The 25,246-nt window shown below is 33.7% G+C and overlaps 4 protein-coding genes across 9 annotated transcripts; all 4 read left to right on the top strand.

Annotated features, from left to right (window-relative positions):
• The first annotated feature begins 2,705 nt into the window (after positions 1 to 2,705).
• On the top strand, positions 2,706 to 8,257 carry LOC25489138 (disease resistance protein RPV1). Of its 4 annotated transcripts, none has more exons than XM_024777989.2 (6): positions 2,706 to 2,931; positions 3,726 to 4,261; positions 4,890 to 6,003; positions 6,120 to 6,419; positions 6,566 to 7,922; positions 8,041 to 8,257. In XM_024777989.2, the coding sequence occupies exons 2-6, from the start codon at positions 3,762 to 3,764 to the stop codon at positions 8,079 to 8,081; spliced, it is 3,312 nt and encodes a 1,103-aa protein (XP_024633757.2). In that variant the 5' UTR covers positions 2,706 to 2,931; positions 3,726 to 3,761; the 3' UTR covers positions 8,082 to 8,257. The 4 variants fall into 4 exon arrangements, with proteins under 4 accessions (XP_024633757.2, XP_039687173.1, XP_013460037.2 ...); XM_039831239.1 differs by having other exon boundaries at positions 3,714 to 4,261; XM_013604583.3 differs by having other exon boundaries at positions 2,707 to 2,931; positions 3,731 to 4,261.
• Positions 8,258 to 9,996: 1,739 nt separating this feature from the next.
• On the top strand, positions 9,997 to 13,909 carry LOC112420179 (disease resistance protein RPV1-like). Its single transcript, XM_039832014.1, has 4 exons — positions 9,997 to 10,499; positions 10,798 to 11,953; positions 12,070 to 12,369; positions 12,536 to 13,909. Exons 1-4 carry the CDS (start codon positions 9,997 to 9,999, stop codon positions 13,907 to 13,909), a joined length of 3,333 nt encoding a protein of 1,110 aa, XP_039687948.1.
• Positions 13,910 to 15,212: 1,303 nt separating this feature from the next.
• LOC25489136 (disease resistance protein RUN1) lies at positions 15,213 to 16,551 on the top strand. Its single transcript, XM_013604581.2, has 2 exons — positions 15,213 to 15,866; positions 16,039 to 16,551. The coding sequence occupies exons 1-2, from the start codon at positions 15,213 to 15,215 to the stop codon at positions 16,549 to 16,551; spliced, it is 1,167 nt and encodes a 388-aa protein (XP_013460035.2).
• A 1,943-nt stretch (positions 16,552 to 18,494) lies between these two features.
• LOC25489135 (disease resistance protein RPV1) lies at positions 18,495 to 24,987 on the top strand. Of its 3 annotated transcripts, XM_039831232.1 has the most exons (8): positions 18,495 to 18,746; positions 18,866 to 19,423; positions 19,964 to 21,116; positions 21,234 to 21,533; positions 21,646 to 21,820; positions 21,908 to 23,005; positions 23,135 to 23,276; positions 23,640 to 24,987. In XM_039831232.1, the coding sequence occupies exons 2-7, from the start codon at positions 18,924 to 18,926 to the stop codon at positions 23,173 to 23,175; spliced, it is 3,267 nt and encodes a 1,088-aa protein (XP_039687166.1). In that variant the 5' UTR covers positions 18,495 to 18,746; positions 18,866 to 18,923; the 3' UTR covers positions 23,176 to 23,276; positions 23,640 to 24,987. The 3 variants fall into 3 exon arrangements, with proteins under 3 accessions (XP_039687166.1, XP_039687164.1, XP_039687165.1); XM_039831230.1 differs by having other exon boundaries at positions 21,646 to 23,005; XM_039831231.1 differs by having other exon boundaries at positions 18,496 to 18,746; positions 20,000 to 21,116; positions 21,646 to 23,005.
• Positions 24,988 to 25,246: the final 259 nt, after the last annotated feature.

Genomic DNA, 25,246 nt, shown 5'->3' with positions numbered 1-25,246 from the left:
GAAGACAATATCTTCTTGGTCAATTAACCTTGAATTGTTTGATGATACAATTCTTCTCATAGTTCCTCTTAGTGATTCCACACAATGTTTCTTGTTCATTAAGTGTCTTTCAAATATTAACCCTTTATTCCTCAAATTTTTTAATGCTTTGTTGAAAACCATGTGGTGATGAGGATGAGTCAATTGATCATAAAATACATCTTCTTGTTGAATCTTCAATCAATACTCATTTGATTCAAACAATATTTTTTCTATATCTTCTTTGAGCTTGTGATGCTATTGTTTTGGTATTCTTTCATTGAATATATCTATGCACTTGTAAAAGACTTATTTCTTGTTTACTTCTCGGAAAAGACTTAAGTGCAAACATCAGTAGATCACCATTCATAAAACTTAGTGTTTATTCCATAAAGTTTGTTATTATTAAAACATTCATCAAAAAGATTTTTGGTTCAACAATCATCTCGAATACACATACCTAGCCCGACTCGATTCAGAGCATGAGAAAAGAAAGCATCTACATTGCATTTGAACCTGTCGGGACTTGGTTATGTCAATATGTAGATCGCTCTGTGTAATGGAATGCCGAAAAGTATGGTGTCGAATAGTTTGGGCATTCATCCAGCTAGCGAGAAGGAACGTGCACGTTCACAAATAGTTTGAGATGTTTCAGTAACATTGTTACAAACCTTGTTATTTCTATTCTTCCAAATACTCCATAGCGTCACACCAAAGATTTGTTTTTGCTGCTGGTCCAGATGTTATAGAATAGAAAACACATTTTTCGAGAAACTTGCAGCAAGATCGAAGACTACCATCAAAGGAATCCAAAATCGTGTGCTTCCAACAAAGCACACTTTTACTACACATAAAAACAAATAAGTATTATCTTCACCAAAGTCTTCACACATCGCGCACAAATCAGTACACGAAACACCTTTCAATTGCAATCGAATTGTAGTAGGCAAACAATTGTGGTAGCTACGGTGGCAACTTTAAACTCAAACATAATTCCAATTTCTCGGCACACGATGTTGCAAAAGGGCCATATCATGATTCATAATGTCCTTGTATGGATTCTTAACTGTATAAACACCATCATTCTCAAGCTTCCAAGTAGGCAGTCATGTAGTTATGGTTCTATTATTGTCAAAAAAATCCATTAATTAGCTCCATTGCTGCTTAGGTGTAATCAACAGGTTTAAAACAATGATATATGGCCACTACAAATGTTGATAAGTAGTTGGTAAAATGCACGCAACATTATAAAGTCAAGGATGATCCCAGACTTGTATGCGTTTTATCGAACATATTGTTGGAATAAAATGTGTTTGACAACACCACTTTGAGTTTTGATGATAACAAGAGTTTTTCTTTTTACATCCTATGTATTTCTTATTACACATATATTTACTTAAAATTTTATAATAAAATTAAAATTGTTCTTTTATATAAATTTTCTTAAAACCTTGATTTCATTCATTGTCACTCTAAAATTTCACCCGCTTTCCCCCACAAACAATTATGGATGGTCAATCAATCTATATAGAAGATTAAAGAGTGAATCAAAACATCTTTCGTCCATACTCTATTGCATATAAATAATTGAATTTCTTCTTCTTTTTCATTGATGCTAGAGTTTCGATTTTTTTTCTTTGTTGTTCAAACGTTGATATGTTATGCACTTTACAACACGATTATTTAATGGTGCAACATAAACAACGTTAATTAACATCGTTGAGGTTAACTTAAATTCAGTTTAAGTGGGTACATGTAAATTTAGTCACATAGTCTACCTAAGTTGAGTTTACAAGTACATACTTAAAATAAGATTATGTAGAATCATTAAACAAGGTTGAAGAGGTTAAAGCAAAATTTAACTTTTAGTATGTACACTTAAACTGATCATTTTACATGACCTACTTAAGCTAAGTTTATATAACTTACTTAAAGTGTTACACTTAAACTCAGTTTACATTGTCTACTAAAATTAAGTTTACATGACCTACTTAAACCGAGTTTAAGATTAAATTAAATTTTATTTAAGGATAATTTTATCATTTTAGTGTGTAACCATGAATACATGAAATGTAATTAGAAAAATTAAAAGATGACAGGATTCAATTATATATTTCTTCTATTTCTTCTAGACAGATTTGCTTAGAGGTATAATTAGAAATGAAAAAGTTATTCCAAAAACCATGTATTTTTTTAATTTTTTAAAAGTATAGATATTCGACAAAAATGTCAAATACAAACACCTTTTATCTATTCTCAACTTTCACTGGGGTATGGCCGAAATAACATATCTATGTAAATTCTTATTTATTATTATTTTTTCGATAAATTATCATAAGATTTACTAACGTCAATATGGATGCTGTCTTTTTTTTTTTTTTTATATTTTTTTTATCAAGTAGTTTAGTGGATAGAATTTACCATGAAAAAATCTTGTTAATAACTTTTTAAAAACATTTCTTTTTGATGGCGTCCAATATTCGAACCCTGGATTTTGCATATATTATGCACTGTATCAACTGAGCTAAACATTTAGTATAAAACTAAAAAGGAAACAAGTGATAAATTCTATTTTAAAAAAAAAATCAATTTTATAAATTTTAGATGTTGAATGAGTTATTTTTAAGATAAAGTTTGTATTTAATCTTGTGGCCTTAAATACACATGTATTTATTTTTCTGGTTAAAACTTAAAAGTAGTTGGAACCCAAGTGAAGCCCCCAAGTCAACAAGGTTACTGTATGTTACAGTATATTTTATCTTATGGTATCTGTTAAAGAGCAATGAAGCCATTTTACTTAGGATTGCATAACAGTGAAATCACATTTGTTATTTTGATCCAAAATTGATTCCAGCAGAAGCTAAGCCATACAGTCTTTTTCTCCTCTATTGCATTAAGCTGGATCTGACTTTGGTATCATCTTTTTTCCATCAATTTTAATTTAACTTATAAGATTAAATTGGTCTTCAAGAATTGTATATGAATGTTTAATTAGTCTTCATATTTCTTATTTGTACCCCATTTTTACTGATTAGGAAATTACTCTGTTTTGTATCTGAAAATGCTGCTTGAGAAAAAAGTATCATACATGGGCCAGATTTGTTTTTGCTTTACATTCATAGGCTGGTTATTTATGACTAATTTTATGTATGGACTCCAATGATGCTTAACCTTGTTGCTTGAATTGAATTCTATGTTTTATTTTGGTTGCTCTTCACTTAATCTGAGTTAAGTTTTTTTATTTGGGAGGTTGAGTAGCTCAACTGGTTTGAAATTTGAACTCACGGATAAGAAGTTGGAGACTCTCGGTTCAAACCTGGACGAAATAGTCAATACTTAATCTAACAACTAACTACTAGGATTTGTCATTCAAAAAAATGTTAAGATTCTTTACTATTTCATGTCATTAAGCTTTTAATGTCTATTCAAGTTTTTTCATCTTCAAAATAACTGTATAGGTTTTCCACATCATAAGCAAGCCATTAATATAAGACAAACAAATTTCCAAGAATCACAAACGACTTGAAATAACAAATGCTGTTTATTTATTATATCCATAGATGAGCAATATGTGAACCTTGAACTGCTTGATCTGATGTCAATCAGATATATGAACCGAGTACCTGTCAAAAATATCATTGACAAGTATCAAGAACACATTTAAACATAAATTTTTATTTTATTTTTGAGTGTAGCATTGTGATTAGTGCAGGCACTTGGAATTCATAATCACTAGGTAGAAAATGAGCAGTGCTTTTTCTTCCATATCTTCTTCTGATGTGGTGCCTCTGAAAAAATATGACGTTTTTCTTAGCTTTCGAGGTGAGGATACTCGCAGAAACTTCACCAGCCATCTTTATGATGCTCTGAGCCGAAAGAAAGTTGAAACCTTTATAGACAACAATAAGCTTCAAAAAGGAGATGAGATCTCGCCAGCACTCATCAAAGCCATTGAGAAGTCACATGCATCTATTGTCATCTTCTCAGAAAACTATGCTTCTTCAAAATGGTGCTTGAATGAGCTCAAGAAGATTCTTGAATGCAAGAAATATAAGGAACACATTGTGATACCAGTTTTTTACAAAATAGATCCATCACATGTGAGGAACCAGACCGGGAGTTACGAGCAAGCTTTTGCAAAACATAAGCGAGATTTGAAGAGCAATAATGACAAGTTACAGGAATGGAAAGCCGCTCTCACTGAGGCAGCTAGTTTAGGCGGTTGGGACTTTCAAAATTTTGAGTAAGTAAAACGAACTATCGAGCTTTGTACATGCCATGACTTGTATGTTCTCAAAATTCTAAGTAAAACCAATAAACTATTTTATATAATTTTCATGTTTTGTTTTCTAATATAGCACAATTATATACTACATGAGTCTTTCATCTCCTTATTCATGGTTGGAAATGAACATAGATTTTAAAAAATGAAAGCTAAAATTAATTTTAGAAAGTAAACAGGCCGAATTATTTGGAGAAGTGAACAATGACGTTTATGTGCCTGGCCATAGTTGATATGACCTTCTGAAAACTATTTAATAATCATATGCTTGTACCCTGCATACACACAATTTTTGAAATCTGCACTATCCATCCCACACAGTTGTGTTATATTTCTAGCATAAAACATTTATTTATTTTTTTCGAATTTTCATTAGGATTTCACTTCCTAGAAAATTTAGACATTAATTACATTCTCTATCATTGGTATTTATTTCCTCAAATCTAATTTTCTTTCTTTCTTGCTCTGCTAAGGAACTGCCAGTGCCACCATGTCGACTATAAATTTTATTTACCAATCATATAGATGTATTTTCCTTCCATTGTATTTGTAGACTTATCAAACCTTCTTCCCCTCTTTCGTATGCTAGGACTGAATCACGCTTCATTAAGGATATCGTTGAAGATGTTTTGCAGAAACTGAATCTTAAATACCCATATGAAATTAAGGCCGGGCTTGTTGGAATTGAGAAAAATTATGACCAAATTGAATCAAAGCTGAAAATTGGGTCACATGAAGTCAGAGTCCTTGGAATATGGGGCATGGGTGGCATAGGAAAGACCACCCTTGCTAGGGCTTTATATGCTAAAATGTATTCTCAATTCGAAGGTTGTTGCTTACTCAATGTAATGGATGAATCAAACAAGTATGGACTCAATGTTGTACCCAATAAACTTTTGTCTTCATTGTTAGAGGAAGAAAATATTCATCCTGATGCATCCTACATAGAAGCCCCTTTCTCCGAGAGAAGGATTGGGCGTAAAAAAGTTTTAATTGTGTTGGATGGTGTAGAAACCTTAGAGCAAATAGATGATCTTATCCCAAAAATTGATGGTCTGGGACCAGGTAGTAGGGTCATTATTACAACTAGAGATAAGCACATATTTAGTCAGGTGAGTAAATGTGAAATATATGAGCTTAAAGAATTGAACAAGCATGATTCTTTTCAGCTATTCAGTTTGACTGCCTTCAAAGAAAAACAACCTAAAATTGGATATGAAGATCTATCAGAAAGTGTAATTGCCTATTGCAAAGGTAACCCTCTGGCATTAAAAGTTTTAGGTGCAAATCTCAGTTCAAGGGGCCAAGAAGCGTGGGAAAATGAATTGAAAAAGCTCCAAAAGATTCCCAATCGAAAAATTCATAATGTGTTAAAATTGAGTTATGATGAGTTAGATCGTTGTCAAAAGGCCATATTTCTAGACATCGCATGCTTGTTGAGTGGACAGGGTAAAGATTTTGTAAGAGATCTACTGGAAGCTTCTGATTTCTTTGCAATAAGTGGGATAGACGTCCTTCTAGATAAAGCTCTCATTCAACTAGATTCAATTTTGCATGTCAAAAGGGAAGTTTGTACTATAGAAATGCATGATTTGTTACAAGAAATGGGACGGGAGATTGTTAATCAAGAATCTGAAGATCCTGGAAAACGAAGTCGACTGTGGAAAGCTGAAGAGATATCCGATGTATTAAAATATAACAAAGTAAGTAGAGGATCCATTCCCTTCTACATCAAAATAACACATCTATGTGATTATGAAATATAACAAGGAAAGTATATGTGACAATCATTCCTAATTATTAATGTAATTTTTATCAGGGAACTGAAGCTGTCGAAGGGATAACATTCGATAGTACAGATGTGGGGGATCTTTACTTGAAGTCTAATTCCTTTAGAAGGATGAAAAATTTAAGATATCTTAAAATCTATAATATATCTAGAGGAAACACATGCAATGTGTACTTTCCCGATGGTCTTGAGTGGATTTCTGATAAATTGAGGTATCTTCGATGGGAAGGATACTGTCTTGAGTCTTTGCCATCAACCTTTTGTGCTGAAATGCTCATAGAGCTTCACTTGAGTCATAGCAAGCTTAAAAAGCTATGGGATGGAGTTCAGGTACAAATGTGTTTGGATATACTTGTTAATTTTTTGAAGTATGAGAGGAAGTCTAATGCTCATTCTTAAAAAGTCTCTATTTATGCTTAATTAGGTTTAGTTTCTCTATTTATGAATTTAAATGGTGTTTTTATTTCTTGTTACAGAATCTTGTGAATCTAAACATACTTTGGCTTGAATCCTCCAAAAATCTGATTGAGATCCCAGACTTATCTAAGGCTACAAATCTTCATAGAGTATATCTTTTTCAATGTGAAAGCCTGGGTCAGCTCCATCCTTCGATCTTTTCTCTCCCTGATCTTAGATATCTAGATTTACGAGGTTGCAAAAAGATTGAAAGCCTTAAAACCAACATTCATTCAAAATCTCTTCGTGAACTCTTACTTGATGGTTGTTATTCTCTCACAGAATTTTCAGTGACATCGGATGAAATGACAGAGTTGACCTTAGGTGGCACTGCTATACGTGAATTGTCTTCATCGATTTGGCGTAATAGAAAACTTACTTCGCTTGGCCTATCCAAGTGTAACAAGCTTAACATTGTTGGGAATAAGTTATCAGATGATCATGGACTTGGGTCTGTTACAGAACTAGACCTTTCAGGGTGCACAGAAATGAATGCATTAAGTCTGTGGTCCATCCTTGATGGCATACAATCTTTAAAAGGGCTAACATTACAAGAGTGTTGCAACTTGGAATGTCTCCCTGAGAATATCCGAAACCATTCAATGCTAAAATGGCTTGATTTAGATGGTTGCAGGAAACTTGTGTCTCTAACAGAACTTCCGCCATCCCTAATAACTTTGAGTGGCATTAATTGCACTTATCTGGACACAGACTCCACTCAACGGTCATTTCTTGAGAACATGGTACAAATATACTCTAAAGACCCTTTTAAAGATGTCAATAACCTTTTCTTGCCAGGAGCACAAGTTCCTTGCAAGTTTGATTTTCAAACAATGAAGGCTTCAATAACCATTCCTCCTATTCCAAAATATAACCTGTCTGGTTTCATATTCTGCACCATTCTTTCTGAGGGCTTCCTTTTTCAGAGTCACCCCCTGCATTGTATCATCTTAGAACACGGCAAAGAAGTCGACAGGTGTATTATGTATTTTGACCTTTATATTGTGAGATTAATTTCAGATCATGTATTGTTAGGTTGGTATTGTTACAAAAGAGAAAAATTTGGAAGTAATGATTGTAAACTATCATTTCAATTCATACATAACGTAGAATTGGGGTGGTCAACGGAGGGGATCAAAGGGTGTGGGATCTTACCTGTATATAACTTAGAACATAAGTCGGATCTGGCTGGTAGGGAAATTGGTAAATTAAAATTCAGTAATCAATATTCTGACAGGTCTGATTGGTCTAACAATGAAAGTGAAGATGGCCAGGAAAATTATAATGATGAGTTACAGCCTTCAGCAATTGGAGGTGAAGTCATAAGCTCCAACATTGAAAATGAAGATGACCAGAAACATCCTTGCTGTTCAATCGGTATGAATCTTCTCATCTACTTTCTAATTATAAATTCCATATTAGTTTATTTTGATATAGAAAGAGTTTAATCCTTCAAATGAATAATTGTTTTAAAATTCTCATGATTCCTGGACAGGTCTTTTTTTGAGGCACTTGCTAAGAGGGTCAAAAGAATAATACAAGTCAGAAATGTTGTGATCTCTTTCTCCTGTTTTTCATGTAAAATCTTGTGATACGTTGCTTGTTACTTATACCATTTCAGAAATATTCCTAATTTTATTCAGTTTTTTTGTGCTGAACTTGTTGGTATATTAATCAATTTGTGTATGGATCCCTATTCCCTTGTGGTTTCATGTTCTTGATCATAATGGTTGAAGCGCCACTTTCTCCAAGCATAATACGCTTTACCGCCAAAAGAATTTTCATTCCCGTTTCTCTTTCCCCTTTCTGCAGTAGCTGCTCGATTTTCATGGTTGAGTCATATGAAAGAAACATAAGAAGAACAATGGTTCTGTAAATGGGTTTTCCTGTTTAAATGATACAGGTCTAAGATATTGGTGTTTCCCACAAAATAACAGTCTATAATGTTGGTTCTATTGTTTACAGTTCTTACTGTATTTGGCATTGTCAACTAAAAATTTCCCATTCCAATGATGTCAACTGTCAAAACTATACTCAGATCATTGTAAAATACCATTTATCAATAGAGTTAGGGGCATGCACTGTCGGTGTAAATTTCTTTCACACTGACAACCAATAAGAACTTACCACTTTGCCAAACTGACTGGGGAAGGTAAGGTATTTTATGCCGTATGCCAAATTTGGAAATCAACTTGGCATCATGCAGACTAAGTTATCTGTTAGACTAATTATCATGTATTGAAATTAGGCAGAAACTCAGCAAATTATATATTTTGAGATGGAGTGAGTAACATTTATTCATGATTTTTTTATTTTATTTTTTTATTTTTTTATTTTTTTTATCCTACATAATGATCAAACCACATCTCTTTCAACCCAGCACTTACAATACTTGAAATTTATTTATTTTAACTAGATAAGAAAAAGTAACCAGGTTTTCAAAGTAAAATGTATGTTACAATGATACTTGAAATTTGAAATTCCTAGATCTTATTTGTCATTTGAAATTCACTCAATTTAACTTGAACAAAATACTTTATAAAATTTCATTAAATTAAAAAATTCTCTAAATTAATCATCCAAACAATAAAATTTACTTAGAAGGATTTGAATTCTCTCTAAATATATATCCTCTTGTAGCCATATTTTAATCAGCCGGCGTCTTGCACATTTATGCATCTGATCTGACTACGCATTGGAAACGAAACTTCTATGAAGGGAAACCATGAAATCCACATGTTATTTTATATTTTAATTTTGATCAATCCATATAAAATCACGACCAAAGCATTATGAACTGTTGTACCTAAACACTTAAAAATGAAAAAATTGGTGTCTAAAGACATTCATCTAAATTATTGGAATTATTTGGTTAGGCCTGCTTTTGATTCCGGTAGAAGCTATTTATTTTCCGTCAATTATAATTTAACTAGTTAGTTTCTCTAATTGTAGTTTATTCATAATTTTATCCTTGAATTTGAAATCAATATTGGCAAATATTTCAAATTAGTCTTTCAAATTGGTTCTGAAGAATGAATGCTAAGTTAGTCTTCATATTTGTTAATTACTACTCAATGTTTAAAAGGCTAATGAAGAGAAACCCTGATAAAACCTAGAATTCAATTCAAGCAACAAGGTTAAACATGATTGGAGTCCATACATAAAACTAGACTTAAATAGCCTATGAATGTGAAGTAATAATTAATCTGGCCCGTGGAATTGCCATATTCTATAGCTTTCCTAGATCAAAAAATACACATTACCTAGGTCGATATATGAGCAATATGTGGACTTTGAACTGCCTGATCTGATGTCAATCTGATTTATAAATCTCAATATGTAACACTATCACGAGTGCCAGTACAAAAAGTAACCGAGAACAAATTTAAACATCAAATATTTTTTATGTTTGAGTGTAGCATTGTGATTAGCGCAGCGCTTGGAATTCATAATGGCTAGGAAGCAAACAAACAGTGTTTTTTCTTCTTCTGTGGCATCTGTGAAAAAATATGACGTTTTTCTTAGCTTTCGAGGTGAGGATACCCGCAGAAACTTCACATGCCATCTTTATGATGCTCGGAGCCGAAAGAAAGTTGAAACCTTTATAGACAACAATGAGCTTCAAAAAGGAGATAAGATATCGCCAGCACTCATCAGAGCCATTGAGGAGTCACATGTGTCTATTGTCATCTTCTCAGAAAACTATGCTTCCTCAAAATGGTGCTTGAATGAGCTCAAAAAGATTCTTGAATGCAAGAAATATATGGTACAGATTGTGATACCTGTTTTTTACAACATAGATCCATCACATGTGAGGAAGCAGACTGGGAGTTACAAGCAAGCCTTCGCAAAACATAAGCGAGATTTGAAGAGCAATAATGACAAGTTACAGGAATGGAAAGATGCACTCACTGAGGCAGCTAGTTTAGTTGGTTGGGACTCTCAAAATTACAGGTAAACAAAACGAAAAAATTCGAAGTAAAATAAATAAACTATTTCATATCATTTACATGTTTTGTTTTCTAATATAGCACAGCTATTTACTACATGAGTCTTTCATCTCCATGTTCTTAATTGGAAATGAACATAAATTTTAGAAATTATACATTTATTACCTTGTGTCTTTGGTATTTTGTTTCCTCAAATCTAATTTTTGTTTGTTTCTTGCTCTACTAAGCCACTGTCACCTTATTGACTATAAATTTTGTATACTAATCATATAGATGTACTTTTCTACTATTGTATTTGTTAGACTTGTAAAATCTTCTTCCTCTCATTCATATGCTAGGATCGAATCGGACTTCATTAAGGACATTGTTAAAGATGTTTTGCGGAAACTGAATCTTAGCTACCCATGTGAAATTAAGGGGCTTGTTGGAGTTGAGAAAAATTATGACCAAATTGAGTCAATACTGAAAATTGGCTCAAATGATGTTAGAGTCCTTGGAATATGGGGCATGGGTGGCATAGGAAAGACCACTCTTGCTAGGGCTTCATATGCTATAATTTATTCTCAATTTGAAGGTTGTTGCTTTCTCAATGTAATGGATGAATCAAACAGGTATGGACATAATGTTGTATACAATAAACTTTTATCCTCATTGTTAGAGGAGGAAAATATTCATCCTGATGCATCCTACATAGAAGCCACTTTATCCAAGAGAAGGATTTCACGTAAAATTAAAGTTTTAATTGTGTTAGATGGCATAGAAACCTTAGAGCAAATAGAAGATCTTATCCTAAAAATTGATGGGCTGGGACCGGGTAGTAGGGTCATTATGACAACTAGAGATAAGCACATATTTAGTCAGTTCAGTAAATGTGAGATATATGAGGTCATGAAATTGAACAATCATGATTCTCTTCAGCTATTCAGTTTGAATGCCTTCGGAGGAAAACAGCCTAAAATTGGATATGAAGATCTATCAGAAAGTGTAATTGCCTATTGCAAAGGCAATCCTCTGGCTTTAAAAGTTTTAGGGGCAAATCTCCGCTCAAGAGGCAAAGAGGCATGGGAAAATGAATTGAAAAAGCTCGAAAAGATTCCAAATAGGAAAATTTATAACGTGTTAAAATTCAGTTATGATGACTTAGATTTTTTTCAACAGGCCATATTTTTAGATATTGCATGCTTTTTGAGAGGAGAGCATAAAATATTTATAATAGATTTGTTGGAAGCTTGTGAGTTCTTTGCAGAAAGTGGGATAGAAGTCGTTTTAGATAAAGCTCTCATACAAGTAAAACCAAATTGGCACTCGTATGCCAAGTTGGAAGTTGATAGTTTACATATACATGATTTGTTACAAGAAATGGGACAGGAGATTGTTAATCAAGAATCTATAAACCCTGGAAAACGAAGTCGGTTGTGGAGAGCTAAAGAAATATCTGATATATTAAAAGAAAACAAGGTAAGCAGAGGATGCAATCACTTATATATGAAAATATATGTATGTAATTATAAAATATAACAATGAAAGTACATATGACAGCCTTTCCTAATTATTAATCTAATTTTCGTTGTCAGGGAACTAAAGTTGGGGAAGGTATAATATTCGATAGTACGGAAGTTGGGGATCTATACTTGAAGTCTGATTCCTTTAGAAGGATGACAAACTTAAGATATCTTAAGATTCATAATATATCCAACGGGAGCATATGCAATGTACATTTTCCTGATGGTCTCGAGTGGCTTTCTGATAAATTGAGGTACCTTCAATGGGAGGGATATTGTCCTGAGTCTTTTCCATCAAACTTTTGTGCTGAAATGCTTGTAGAGCTTCACATGACTCATAGCAAGCTTAAAAAGCTCTGGGATGGAGTTCAGGTACAAAATGTTTGGATGTACTTGTTAACTTTATAGAGGTACAAGAGGAAGTCTAATGTCATTCACAAAAATGCAGCAGAGTTAGTATGGCATGCTTCTGTTTATTCTTAACTAGGTTTTGTTTCTCTTTTAATCGACACTAATGCATGTTTATTTCTTGTTACAGAATCTTGTGAATCTAATCACATTTAGCCTTAATTACTCCAAAGATCTGATTGAGATCCCAAACTTATCTAGGGCTACAAATCTTGAAAAAGTACATCTCTATAAATGTGAAAGCCTGCGTCATCTCCATCCATACATCTTTTCTCTCCCTCGACTTATTGTACTAGATTTAGGAGGTTGCATAAAGATCGAAAGCCTTAAAACCAATATTCATTCAAATTCTCTCCGAAACCTTAAACTTGATGGTTGTTCATCTCTCATGGAATTTTCAGTGACATCGGAGGAAATGACAGAGTTATCCTTATGTGGCACTGATATACATCAATTGTCTTCATCAATTTGGCGTAATACCAAAATGACTGTTATTAACCTAACTGGATGTAACAAGCTTAACATTGTCGGGAATAAGTTATCAGATGATCATGGACTTGGGTTTGTTACGGAACTAGACCTTTCAGGGTGCACAGAAATTAATGCATTAAGTTTGTGGTCCATCCTTGATGGCATACAATCTTTAAAACAGCTAAAATTGAAAGAGTGTTGCAACTTAGAAAGTCTCCCAGAGAATATCCAAAACCATTCAATGCTAGAATGGCTTGAATTAGATGATTGCAGGAACCTCGTGACTCTGATAGAGCTTCCGCCATCCCTGTTATATTTTAAAGCTGTTAATTGCACTTATCTGGACACAGATTCCACACAATGGTCATTGCTTGAAAACATGGTACGAAAGATCTTTGAAGACCCTTCTATTGAAGAAGGTGTGATAAATGCTTTCTCTTTCCTGCCAGGAGCACAAGATCCAATAATTTTTGATTTTCAGACAATCGAGGCTTCAATAACTATTCTTCCTATTAAAAAATCTGTCTTATGTGGTTTCATATTTCGCATCCTTTTTTCTGAGGGCTTCACTATTAACCACCATGCCCTTCATTGTATTATTTTTGAACGCGGAAAAGAAGTCAACAGACGTCGCATTAGTCACAATTATTTTGGGACATTAATTTCAGATCATGCATTGATATGTTGGCATGGTTACAACAGACAAGAAAATGGAAGTTATGATATTTGCAACTTATCATTTCAATTCATACTTCAAGGTCCCAATGAAGAATTACGGTGGTCAAAGGAGGGGATAAAGGGGTGTGGGGTCTTACCTGTATGGGAATATTGGGGTAGTAGCATTAGTAAGGAAATTGGTAAGTTAAAATCCATTGCTCAAGACTCTTATGTGTCTATAGCAATTGGAGGTGAAGGCAGAAGCTATAACAATGAAAATGAAGATGATCAGGAACAACCTTCTTATTCTTACAAAGTAGAGGAACAACCTTCTGTTAGACGCAGGCGCCAAGTAATTAGACCCAAGTCTGTGTAATTGTATGTTTGTATCTTTAAACAAGGCAGAAGCTTTCTAATTCCTAGAGGTTATGCTAGTTAGTAGCCGTTAATTATTTTGATTGTAGCACTATATAATTTCCACTTTTTCAATCATACCTTCCACCTTAGCTTATTTTATTAAAAGATTTAAATCCTTCAATTGAAGAATTGTTTTAAAATTCTCATGATTCTAGAAAATAATGACCGGCTGTATTTTATCGAGGGTCCAAAGAATTATAATAGTCAGAAACGTTTTCTGTCTCATTGTTTCTCGCACAATACTTCATCGCAATATCTGTTTATGCATTAGACTGTTTGATATCGAGCTATGATGCTTCTGTAACTTCATGGAGGGGTCAGAGGATGTTGAGAAGGGTTCTGAGCAAAGTAAGCATGAGTTTGCAAACAAATCTGAGCAACATTGGTGTTGAAGTAGTGAAATTCCTTGGTTAGAATGAGCAGCTTCAAGTACATGAAAGTATTTATATCTTGTGTCAATTACTACTGCTTAATAGTGACAATTATTTCTCCGTTTATATCTTGTGTCATAGATTGTTTATCAATGAAAAATAATAATCCAATTTTTTATGAATATTTGTCTTGTGTATTTTTTTTATTGTATCGGTGACAAATATTTATTTTTATATTTATAAGGAAAAATATATTTATCAACACTTTCCCTTCAAAAGTGTCTGACTAATACTATTTCACCAATTTTCACTGGAACATTCTTCGTGATGTCCTGTTGATGTTCCCTACTATTAGCTTGCTTGTGCTGCAACTATTCCTGATGAAGACTGTGAAGATTCTTTGATTTGGAAAAGAACCTCTGATGGAAATTTAGCTTTTAAAAGATACTTATTCTTTTAAAAAACACATTGCTCCTACTTTGGAGCAAAGATATTCCTCCCTCAAAGTCTCTGCTTATCTGAAGACTCGTCCATGACATGGTTCTTACCGATGAAAAGTTAATGGAAATAGGGTGTAATTTGCCATCAAAATTGGACTACATTCCTACTACTTGAGGATGAGGCCTAACTTTTCTTTCCTCAAATTTTGCTTCATGTTACATTTCCTTATATTTTCTTCATGTTACATTTCCTTCAATAAAGTAAGAACCTGGAGATATTCAAAGGATTAGAAAGAAGAAAAAAAAATAAAAAAATAAAAAAACAGAGTGAGAATTATTGCACGTAGAAACCCCTTTCTCTGTGAGAAGGATTGCACGTAAAGAATTTTACATTGTGCTGGATAGTGTAGAGAAACTGTAGAGCAAATAGAAGATCTTATGCTAAAAATTGATGGACTGGCACCGGGTAGTGGGGTCATTATTACAACTAGATATAAACACATATTTAGTCAATTCACAAAATGTGCAAATATGTGAGGTTAAGGAATTGAACAAACATGATTCTCTTCAACTATTGAGTTTGACTATCTTCGGAGAAAAACATCCTAAAATTGGATATGAAGATCTATCAGAGAGTGTAATTGCCTATTGCAAAGGCAATCCTCTGGCTATAAAAGTTTTAGGTGCAAATCCGAGTTCAAGAAGCAAGGAAGCATGGGACAATGAATTGAAAATGCTCCAAAAGATTCCCAATAGGAAAATTTTTAATGTGTTAAAATTGAGTTATGATGACTTAGATTGTTGTCAAAAGGCCATATTTCTAGATATCGCATGCTTGTTGAGAGAAGAGCATAAAGATTTTGTAAAACATGTATTGGAAGCTTGTCGATTCTTTGCAACAATTGGGATAGAAGTCCTTCTAGATAAAGCTCTCATAGAACTAAAACTTATTTGGCATGTAAATCTGGATGTTGATACAATAGAAATGCATGTTTTGTTACAAGAAATGGGTCGGGAGATTGTTAATCAAGAATCTAAAGACCCTGGGAAAAGAAGTAGATTGTGGAGGGCTGAAGAAATATCTGAATTATTGAAAAACAACAAGGTAATAGAGTTTGCAATTCCTAATTATAACAAAAATGCGTCAGGGAAATATAACAAGGAAAGTTCATCAGGGAACCATTCCTAATTATTAAAAAAAAATGTTTTTATTAGGGAACTGAAGCTGTGGAAGGTATAACGTTCCATTGTACAGATGTTGGGGATCTTTATTGAAGTCTGATTCCTTTAGAAGGATGAAAAATATAAGATATCTTAAAATCTATAATATATCTGATGGGAGCACATGCAATGTGTACTTTCCCGATGGTCTTGAGTGGATTTCTGATAAATTGAGGTACCTTCGATGGGATGGATACTGTCTTGAATCTTTGCCATCAACCTTTTGTGCTGAAATGCTTGTAGAGATTTGCATGAGTCATAGCCTAAAAACCAATTTTCATTCAAAATCTCTCTTAGTTGATGGTTGTTCATCCCTCATGGAATTTTCGGTGACATCAGAGGAAATGACAGAGTTATCCTTACATGGCACTGCTATACGTGAATTATCTTTATCGATTTGGCGTAATTGCAAACTTACTTCTCTTGGTCTAACTGAGTGTAACAAGCTCAACACTGTTGGGAAGAAGTTATCAGATGATCATGGGCTTGGGTTTGTTACCGAACTAGACCTTTCAGGGTGCACAGAAATCGATGCATTAAGTCTGTGGTCCATCCTCGATGGTATATAGTCTTTAAAACGGCTAAAATTGAAAGAGTGTTGCAACTTAGATGTTCTCCCCGACAATATCCAAAACCATTCAATGTTGGGAATGGCTTGATTTAGATGATTGCAGGAAAATTGTGTCTCTAACAGAGCTTCCACCATCCCTGCCGTTAATTGCAGTTATCTGGACACATACTCCATTCAACCGTCATTTTTTAATAACATGTTACAAACCTTCTCTGAAGACTCCATTGCATGCATGTTTGATTTTCAGACAATAGAGGCTTCAATAATTATTCCTCCTATTCCAAAATCTGATTTGTGCAGTTTTATATTTTCCATCATTCTTTCTGAGGGCTTTAATGTTTACCACCATGCCGTTCAGTGGCGGAGCCAGGAATATTGTAAAGCCTGGGCGGAAAATTTTTTTGCAACACATTTATAGGGCGTACATAAGAAATTGCAAGCAAATAATAAAAAATGTAAAGAAATTGCCCAATTTATAGGGGTTTATATAAGAAATTCATAGGGATTTACACAAAAAATTTGGCCCGGAGCCGGGGGTCGCCGGGCCTTAGAACCGCCCCTGATGCCGTTCACTGTATTATCTTTGAAAACGGAAAAGAAGCCGACATACGTTGTATTAGTGACAGTTATCTTGGGACATTCATTTCTGATTATGTACTGGTATGCTGGCATGTTCACAACAGACAAGATAGTGAAATTTATGATTTTTGCAACTTATCATTTCAATTTCTACTTCAAGGTCACAAGGAACAATTGTGGTGTTCAACAGAGGGGATAAGTGTGTTGTATCTTTAGGAATGTAATTAATCAATGAAAACATATGTTTTAATTTTGTAGCTAGTTTCTTTTCATCTTCTCCTTCTTAGTCTTAGAGCCCCAATGCTTCTTCGATTGTTTCGAGTATTAGAGGCTTCATAGAGCCCTAATTCGGTGTAGGGTATGGTTTTATTCAGAAAAATTTGAGCTTCTATAGGCTTGTCCTCAACTTCTGATTGCTTGTAATTCAGACATAATAAATTGGAATGCTACGTATGAGAAGCTCAATGTTAAGCTGGATTATTGCTTATCAATTGAATCTTTTGAAGGTTACTTTTGAGGCACTCATTTTTATGGAAGTCTTTTTCAATTTTTGTTGATTAATTTCCACCATTGGTGATGATTGTTGTTTTATAGTATTTACTAGGAAGATTGTTGTTTTTTCATTGCATACACCCCAAATTGGGAGGAACTGGAAAATTGGTTAAATAGGTGGTATTGGATGCAATGAGTTCCATTACACTACATTCCATTCTATTCCTTTTTTTACAAAACCAAACAATAGAATGTGAATCTATCCCACTTCATTCAATTCCATTCCACCACTCTCTACCAATCCAAACATAGCTTTAAAGTTGGCCATTGGTGGGGTTGGGATGAGATCGGAAGAGGGCCATCTCAATTCCTTGTTTTTTTTTTGGTTACGTCTCAATTCCTTGTTAGTAAAAAAGGATATAAATAAGTTTTTAAATAAATAATTTATCAAAGCAGGCCGTCTTCATTAATATTTTCTAAATTGGACCAACCATTAAACAAATGATTGGACCAGCCATTGAACATGTGAATAAGGTTCAAGATTCAACGGTTCAACTATATATGATATTTGTTTAAAGGTTACTTAATTTGATTGGTAAAAAAACAAATAGAAAGAAATGGAACCTTATGTAACAACTATTTAGTTTAATATAGGAAATTAGATTCACACTATATTATGTGCATCATTGTTTGTCTAAATATTCTCTTGTTGCCATATTTTATTCAGCCGGCGTCTTACACATTATGCATCTGATCTGACCACACATGATGACAAATTCATAATGTCATTTTTTTTTTTATATGGTTGTTATAAAGAATAATGTGATGGCCATACCTTCTGAAGAACACCACGACGTACACATTTGAATATTTAAAGAAACTATTCAAAGGAAGAAAGAAAAACTGAAAATAAAACCACGAAACTTCCTTGAAGGATAACCACGAAACCACACTTACTATTTTATATTTTAATTTTGAATCATTACATCTATATGAAGTGTTTGTGTGTGTTTATCCTTAATTAATTTTCATCTAAAATTGATTCCAGCAGAAGCTAAGCCATACTACTGTTGGGATTTATGACTTTAAAGTCTTCTTGCATGAAGCTTGATTCTGACTTTGGTATGATCTTTTTTCTTCTTAATTTTAATTTAACAACTAGTTTCTCTAATTACAACGAGAATGAGTGTGGTCAAAAGTATCAAGAACACAATAAACATTACTTTTTTTTTTTATTGTAGCATTGTGATTAGTGGCTTAGTACAGGCCCTGGGAATTCATAACCGTCACGAGGAGAAAATGAGCAGTGCTTTTTCCTCTGTATCTTCTTCTGATGTGGTCCCTAAGAAAAAATATGAGGTTTTTCTTAGCTTTCGAGGTGAGGATACTCGCAGAAACTTCACTAGCCATCTTTACGACGCTCTGAGCCGAAAGAAAGTTGAAACCTTTATAGACAACAATGAGCTTCAAAAAGGAGATGAGATCTCGGCAGCACTCATCAAAGCCATTGAGGAGTCACATGCATCTATTGTCATCTTCTCAGAAAACTATGCTTCCTCAAAATGGTGCTTGAATGAGCTCAAAAAGATTCTTGAATGCAAGAAATATATGGAACAGATTGTGATACCAGTTTTTTACAACATAGATCCATCACATGTGAGGAAGCAGACCGGGAGTTACAAGCAAGCCTTTGCAAAACATAAGCGAAATTTGAAGCACAATAACGATAAGTTGGAGAAATGGAAAGCTGCTCTCACTGATGCAGCTAATTTAGTTGGTTGGGACTCTCGAAATTATAGGTAAGTAAAATCAATAAACTATTTCCTATCATTTGAATGTTTTGTTTCTAATATAGCACAATTGTTTACTTCATAAGTCTTTCATCTCCATATTTGTAGTTGGAAATGAACATAAATTTTAGAAATTGAAGACGAAATATAATTTTAGAAAGTAAACCAGGCCAAATTATTTCGAGAAGTGAACAATGACATTGATGTGCCTGGCCATAGTTGATGACCTTCTCAAAACTATCAAAGTCATCATACACTATCTCACAATTTTTTTTACTTCGATTTGGCTGATTCTATTTGTATCACTAAAATCTTAATAGTAGCAACACATGCTTCGAGTATCATAAAACTTTTATTTTTTTATAATTTTCTTTAGGATTTCACTTCCTAGAAAAAATAGACTTTAATTGCACTGTGTGTTTGGTATTTCATTTCCTCGAATCTCATTTTTGCTTCTTTTTTTGCTCTACTACGCCACTACCATCATGTTGACTATAAATTTTGTATATATTTCTAATCATATAGATGTTTTTTTATTGTATTTAGTAGATATGTCAAACCTTCTTCCCCTCTTTCATATGTTAGGAGTGACTCAGACTTCATTAAAGCCATTGTTGAAGATGTTTTGCGGAAACTGAATCCTAGATACCCAAATGAAATTAAGGGGCTTGTTGGAATTGAGAAAAATTACGAACAAATTGAATCAATGATGGAAATTGGGTCAAATGATGTTAGAATCATTGGAATATGGGGCATGGGTGGCATAGGAAAGACCACCATTGCTAGGACTTTATATGGTAAACTTTATTCCCAATTTGAAGTTCGTTGCTTCCACAATGTAATGGATGAATCAAACAAGTATGGAGTCAATGGTCTACACAATAAACTTTTGTCTTCATTGTTAGAGGAAGAAAAAATTCATCCCGATGCATCCTACATAGAATCCTCTTTCTCCGTGAGAAGGATTGCACGTAAAAAAGTTTTTATTGTGTTGGATGGTGTGGATACCTTAGACCAAGTAGACGATCTTATCCTAATAATTAATGGGTTGGGAGTGGGTAGTAGGGTCATTATTACAACTAGAGATAAGCACATACTAAGTCAGTTGAGTAATTGTGAAATATATGAGTTTAATGAATTGAACAAACATGATTCTCTTCAACTATTCAGTTTGTTTGCCTTCGGAGAAAAACAGCCTAAAATTGGATATGAAGATCTATCGGAAAGTGTAATTGCCTATTGCAGAGGCAACCCTTTGGCTTTAAAAGTTTTAGGTAAAAATCTCCGTTCAAGAGGCAAAAAAGTATGGGAAGATGAATTGAAAAAGCTCGAAAGGATTCCAAATGGGGAAATTAACAATATGTTAAAATTGAGTTATGATAACTTAGATATTTTTCAAAAGGACATATTTCTAGATATCGCATGCTTGTTGAGAGGAGAGAATAAAATGTTTGTGATACATTTCTTGGAAGCTTGTGAGTTCTTTGCAGAAAGTGGGATAGAAGTCCTTCTAGATAAAGCTTTCATACAAATAAAATCAAATTGGCACTCGTTGGCCAAATTGGAAACTGATGGTTTAGATATGCATGATTTGTTACAAGAAATGGGACGGGAGATTGTTAATCAAGAGTCTAAAGATCCTGGAAAACGAAGTCGGTTATGGAGAGCTGAAGAAATATCTGATATATTAAAAGAAAACAAGGTAACTAGAGAATGCAATCATTTCTATACGAAAAAACATGTATGTGATTATAAAATATAACGAGGAAAGTACACATGACAGCCTTTCCTAATTATTAATCTAATTTTTATTTGTCAGGGAACTGAAGTTGTGGAAGGTATAAGGTTCCATAGTACAAATGTTGGGGATATTTACTTGAAGTCTGATTCCTTTAGAAGGATGACAAATTTAAGATATCTTCATATCTGTAATGATTCTGATGGGAGCACAGGCAATGTGTACTTTCCTGACGGTCTTGAGTGGATTTCTGATAAATTGAGGTATCTTCTATGGGTAAGATACTGTCTTGAGTCTTTGCCATCAACCTTTTGTGCTGAAATGCTTGTATATCTTTGCATGAGTCATAGCAAGCTTAAAAAGCTCTGGGATGGAGTTCAGGTACAAATGTTTTTCACTAAATTGCAGCAGAGCTAGGATGTTTCTCTTTATGTTTAACTAGGTTTTGTTTCTCTTTTAATCAACACTCATGGATGTTTATTTCTTGTTACAGAATCTTGTGAATCTAAGAACACTTTGGCTTCGATCCTCCAAAGATCTGATTGAGATCCCAGACTTATCTAGGGCTACAAATCTTGTTGTTGTACTTCTCTCGGAATGTGAAAGCTTGCGTCAACTCCATCCATCCATCTTTTCTCTCCCTCAACTTCAATATCTAGACTTAAGAGGTTGCATAAGTATTGAAAGCCTTAAAACAAACATTCATTCAAAATCTCTTCGTCAACTCTTACTCAATGGTTGTTCATCTCTCACAGAATTTTCAGTGACATCGGAGGAAATGACAAAATTATCCTTACGTGACACTTCTATACATGAATTGACTTCATCGATTTGGCATAATACCAAACTTACTGTTCTTGACCTAGCTGGATGTAACAAGCTTACTATTGTTGGGAATAAGTTAACAGATGATCATGGACTGGGGTCTGTTACAGAGCTAGACCTTTCTGGGTGCACAGAAATCAATGCAATAAGTCTGTCGTCCATCCTTGATGGCATACAATCTTTAAAACGGCTAAAATTGAATGAGTGTTGCAACTTAGAATGTCTCCCTAAGAACATACAAAACCATTCAATGCTAGAATGGCTTGAATTAGACAATTGCAGGAAACTTGTGTCTCTAACAGAGATTCCGCCATCCCTGTTTTATTTAACAGCCGTTAATTGCACATATCTGGACACATACTTCACACAATTTTCATTGATTAAGAACAAGGCACAAAAGTTCTGTGAAGACCCTTCTATTGAACATGAAGGTGTTATCCGTCCTTTCTCTTTCATGCCAGGAGCACAAATTCCATTAAATTTTGATTTTCAGACAATCAAGGCTTCAATAACTATTCTTCCTATTGCTAAATCTGACTTGTGTGGTTTCATATTTTGCATCCTTTTTTCTGAGGGCTTCACTGTTAACCACCATGTCCTTCATTGTATTATCTTTGAATGCGGAAAAGAAGTCGACAGACGTCGCATTAGATTCAATTATCTCGGGACATTAATTTCAGATCATGTATTGATGCGTTGGCATGGTTACAACATACAAGAAAGTGGAAGTTATGATTGTAACTTATCATTTAAATTCATACTTCAAGGTCCCAATGAAGAATTGTGGTGGTCAACAGAGGGGATAAAAGGGTGTGGGGTCATACCTGTATATGCCTTAGAACGTGAGTTGGAAGGTGGTGGTAGCAGTATCATTAGTAAGGAAATTGGTAAATTAAAATCCATTGCTCAAGACTCTGATGTGTCTATAGCAATTGGAGGTGAAGTCAGAAGCTCTAACAATGAAAATGAAGATAACCAGGAACAACCTTCCTATTCATGCAAAGAGGAACAACCTTCTTGTTCAATCGGTATGAAGTTTTAACCGACTTTATAATTATAGATTCAATATTTTTTATTTAATAGAAAATTTTAATCCTTCAAGTGAATAATGCTCGGTGTATTGCAATAACTTTATGCTGAAACAACATATTGGGCAGGTCTTTTTTTGAGGCACTTGCTAAGAGGGTCAAAAGAATAATACAAGTCGGAAATATTGTAATCTCTTTCTCCTGTTTCTCAAATACAATAAGCACAACATCATCGCATTCATTCAGAAAGATTCGGTGATGCAGTAGACTGGTATTAAATTCATCATTTAAATGCCTAAGTGCAATGATACGTTGTGCTAATTATAATTTGGTTTAAATGTGTCATTGGTCCCTACACTTTCATCAGATTTTGGCATTGGTCCCTGCACTTAGTAAAAATATTGGTATTGACCCCCTGTTAACTTTCTGTTAAAAAAAAAAACACAAAATCAACGGAGTGCCACGTGGCCCAATCATTTCACGCCACGTGGCACCAATATCAATATTTTTACAAAGTGCAGGGGCCAATACCAATATTTTTACAAAGTGCAGGGACCAATACCAATAGTTTTGTGTTTTTTTTTTAACAGAAAGTTAATAGAGAGACCAATACCAATATTTTTACAAAGTGCAGGGACCAATTCCAAACAAAAAAAAGTGTAGGGACCAATGCCAAAATCTGATAAAAGTGCAAGGACTAAAGGCATATTTAAACTTTATAATTTATACCTTTGCAGAAGTATTCCTAATTTTATTCAGCAGTTCTGTGCTGTGATTGCTGGTATTAATCAATCTGATCCTGTTTTTATTGTTGGTATAAGTAGTCAGCTATAACCAGGTTTGCAGCGTTTCATAATTTTGTGTAAAGATCCCCATTCATTTTCCTTAGCAGTGTGATGTGATCCTAAAATTCTCTATTTATTTTTTATTTTTTTTAAATTCAACTTGTCCCCTTCATTATTTTCGCCCCCTTTTTATAGGAAATAGGCTTGGAAGCTGAAAAACTTACAATCATAGCATAATTAGTGTTATAATTCCTAGGTGGCTAGTTATTACAAAAGAGGTTACAATTTAATTGGATCTTTAAAGTTGGTGGTTGATCAATGCATGAGAAGGTTACATATTCATTTGCACATTGATTTGTGAAGGCTTATTATGGCTAGACGTTACAATTCCACAAACACCACCTTTAATTCTTCAGCTAACATACTTTAACCACGTCTTCTACCTACAGCTCATTCTGCACCATTAAATATTCCGAATTTGCTCTTGAATCAAACAGATGAAATGTAGAGAATTTCGTAAGCTTTCCAACGAGTTAAAGATCACCTCAAACGGATATCCAGAGCTCCAGATATAGCCAAAACAAGACAGACATATAATGACCTACGAAAATAAAACTTTGAACCCAAAATTAATTTGGTTCTTTTATTCTACAATGACTTTATTATTCTTGTCAAGAGAGAGAATTTTAGGATCACATCACAGTGTCAATGTTCTTGATCATTGAAGATAGCAATGCTGCTTTCTTCTAACATCTTCTGCTTCGTCATTAAATGAATTGTCGGTCTTCTTCCTCTTTTTCTCCCTATTGCAGTAGCTACTTGAGTTTCATGATTTTGAGTCATAAGAAATAAAGATAAGAAGAATAATAATGGTTCTGTTAATGGTCTTTCCTTTTTAAATGATACAGATCAAAGATCTTGGTTTTCCCACAAAATAATATAGTGTTTGTAATCTCTCTGCTACTCATTATTTCCAATGCATATTCCAAATAGTATCTTTTCTCCAACAGAAAGTAATTTTTTAATTTAATTACTTGGTTTGATTAGCGAGTCGACGGTCTAAATCAGTTTTTGTTAAGGGTTTAAGATTAACGAGTCGACGGTCTAAAACAGCTTTGTACATACACAACTAATCAATCAAAACATTCTTTAAAAAAAAAACTAATCAATTAAAACATTTAGAAATTCCACAAAAAATAAAAACATTAATTGATGTGGTTCACGAGGGGAGGGATTTTAAAATTAATTTAATGTTTTACTTTACCTTTAAATTTAATTAAATATACGAAAGTGTTTGTTTTTACGATTTCATAGACCAACGAAAGACAAGAATACATCTAAGCCACTTATATATTGTATAAGTCCAAGGCTCTACCTTCTGTTGGTAATTATAAATATTTGAAGAAACTATTCAAGGAAGAAAGAAAAACTAAAAGGTATAATCTGAAAAATAGTC

Source organism: Medicago truncatula, chromosome 3 (assembly GCF_003473485.1).
Source record: "Medicago truncatula cultivar Jemalong A17 chromosome 3, MtrunA17r5.0-ANR, whole genome shotgun sequence".
NCBI classification, from domain to species: domain Eukaryota; kingdom Viridiplantae; phylum Streptophyta; class Magnoliopsida; order Fabales; family Fabaceae; genus Medicago; species Medicago truncatula.
Note: the sequence above shows the minus strand (reverse complement) of the source record. Positions and strands in the feature narration are given on the sequence as shown.

Excerpts from the sequence above, each read along its gene's own strand:
- LOC25489138 (XM_024777989.2), top strand. The coding sequence starts at position 3,762 with ATGAGCAGTGCTTTTTCTTCCATATCTTCTTCTGATGTGGTGCCTCTG. Across the intron at positions 6,004-6,119 it reads ATGTATTAAAATATAACAAA|GGAACTGAAGCTGTCGAAGG; the intron begins GTAAGTAGAGGA and ends AATTTTTATCAG. Across the intron at positions 6,420-6,565 it reads AGCTATGGGATGGAGTTCAG|AATCTTGTGAATCTAAACAT; the intron begins GTACAAATGTGT and ends TTCTTGTTACAG.
- LOC112420179 (XM_039832014.1), top strand. The coding sequence starts at position 9,997 with ATGGCTAGGAAGCAAACAAACAGTGTTTTTTCTTCTTCTGTGGCATCT. Across the intron at positions 10,500-10,797 it reads TGGGACTCTCAAAATTACAG|ACTTGTAAAATCTTCTTCCT; the intron begins GTAAACAAAACG and ends TGTATTTGTTAG. Across the intron at positions 12,370-12,535 it reads AGCTCTGGGATGGAGTTCAG|AATCTTGTGAATCTAATCAC; the intron begins GTACAAAATGTT and ends TTCTTGTTACAG.
- LOC25489136 (XM_013604581.2), top strand. The coding sequence starts at position 15,213 with ATGGACTGGCACCGGGTAGTGGGGTCATTATTACAACTAGATATAAAC. Across the intron at positions 15,867-16,038 it reads AATTATTGAAAAACAACAAG|TCTGATTCCTTTAGAAGGAT; the intron begins GTAATAGAGTTT and ends TCTTTATTGAAG.
- LOC25489135 (XM_039831230.1), top strand. The coding sequence starts at position 18,924 with ATGAGCAGTGCTTTTTCCTCTGTATCTTCTTCTGATGTGGTCCCTAAG. Across the intron at positions 21,117-21,233 it reads ATATATTAAAAGAAAACAAG|GGAACTGAAGTTGTGGAAGG; the intron begins GTAACTAGAGAA and ends TTTATTTGTCAG. Across the intron at positions 21,534-21,645 it reads AGCTCTGGGATGGAGTTCAG|AATCTTGTGAATCTAAGAAC; the intron begins GTACAAATGTTT and ends TTCTTGTTACAG.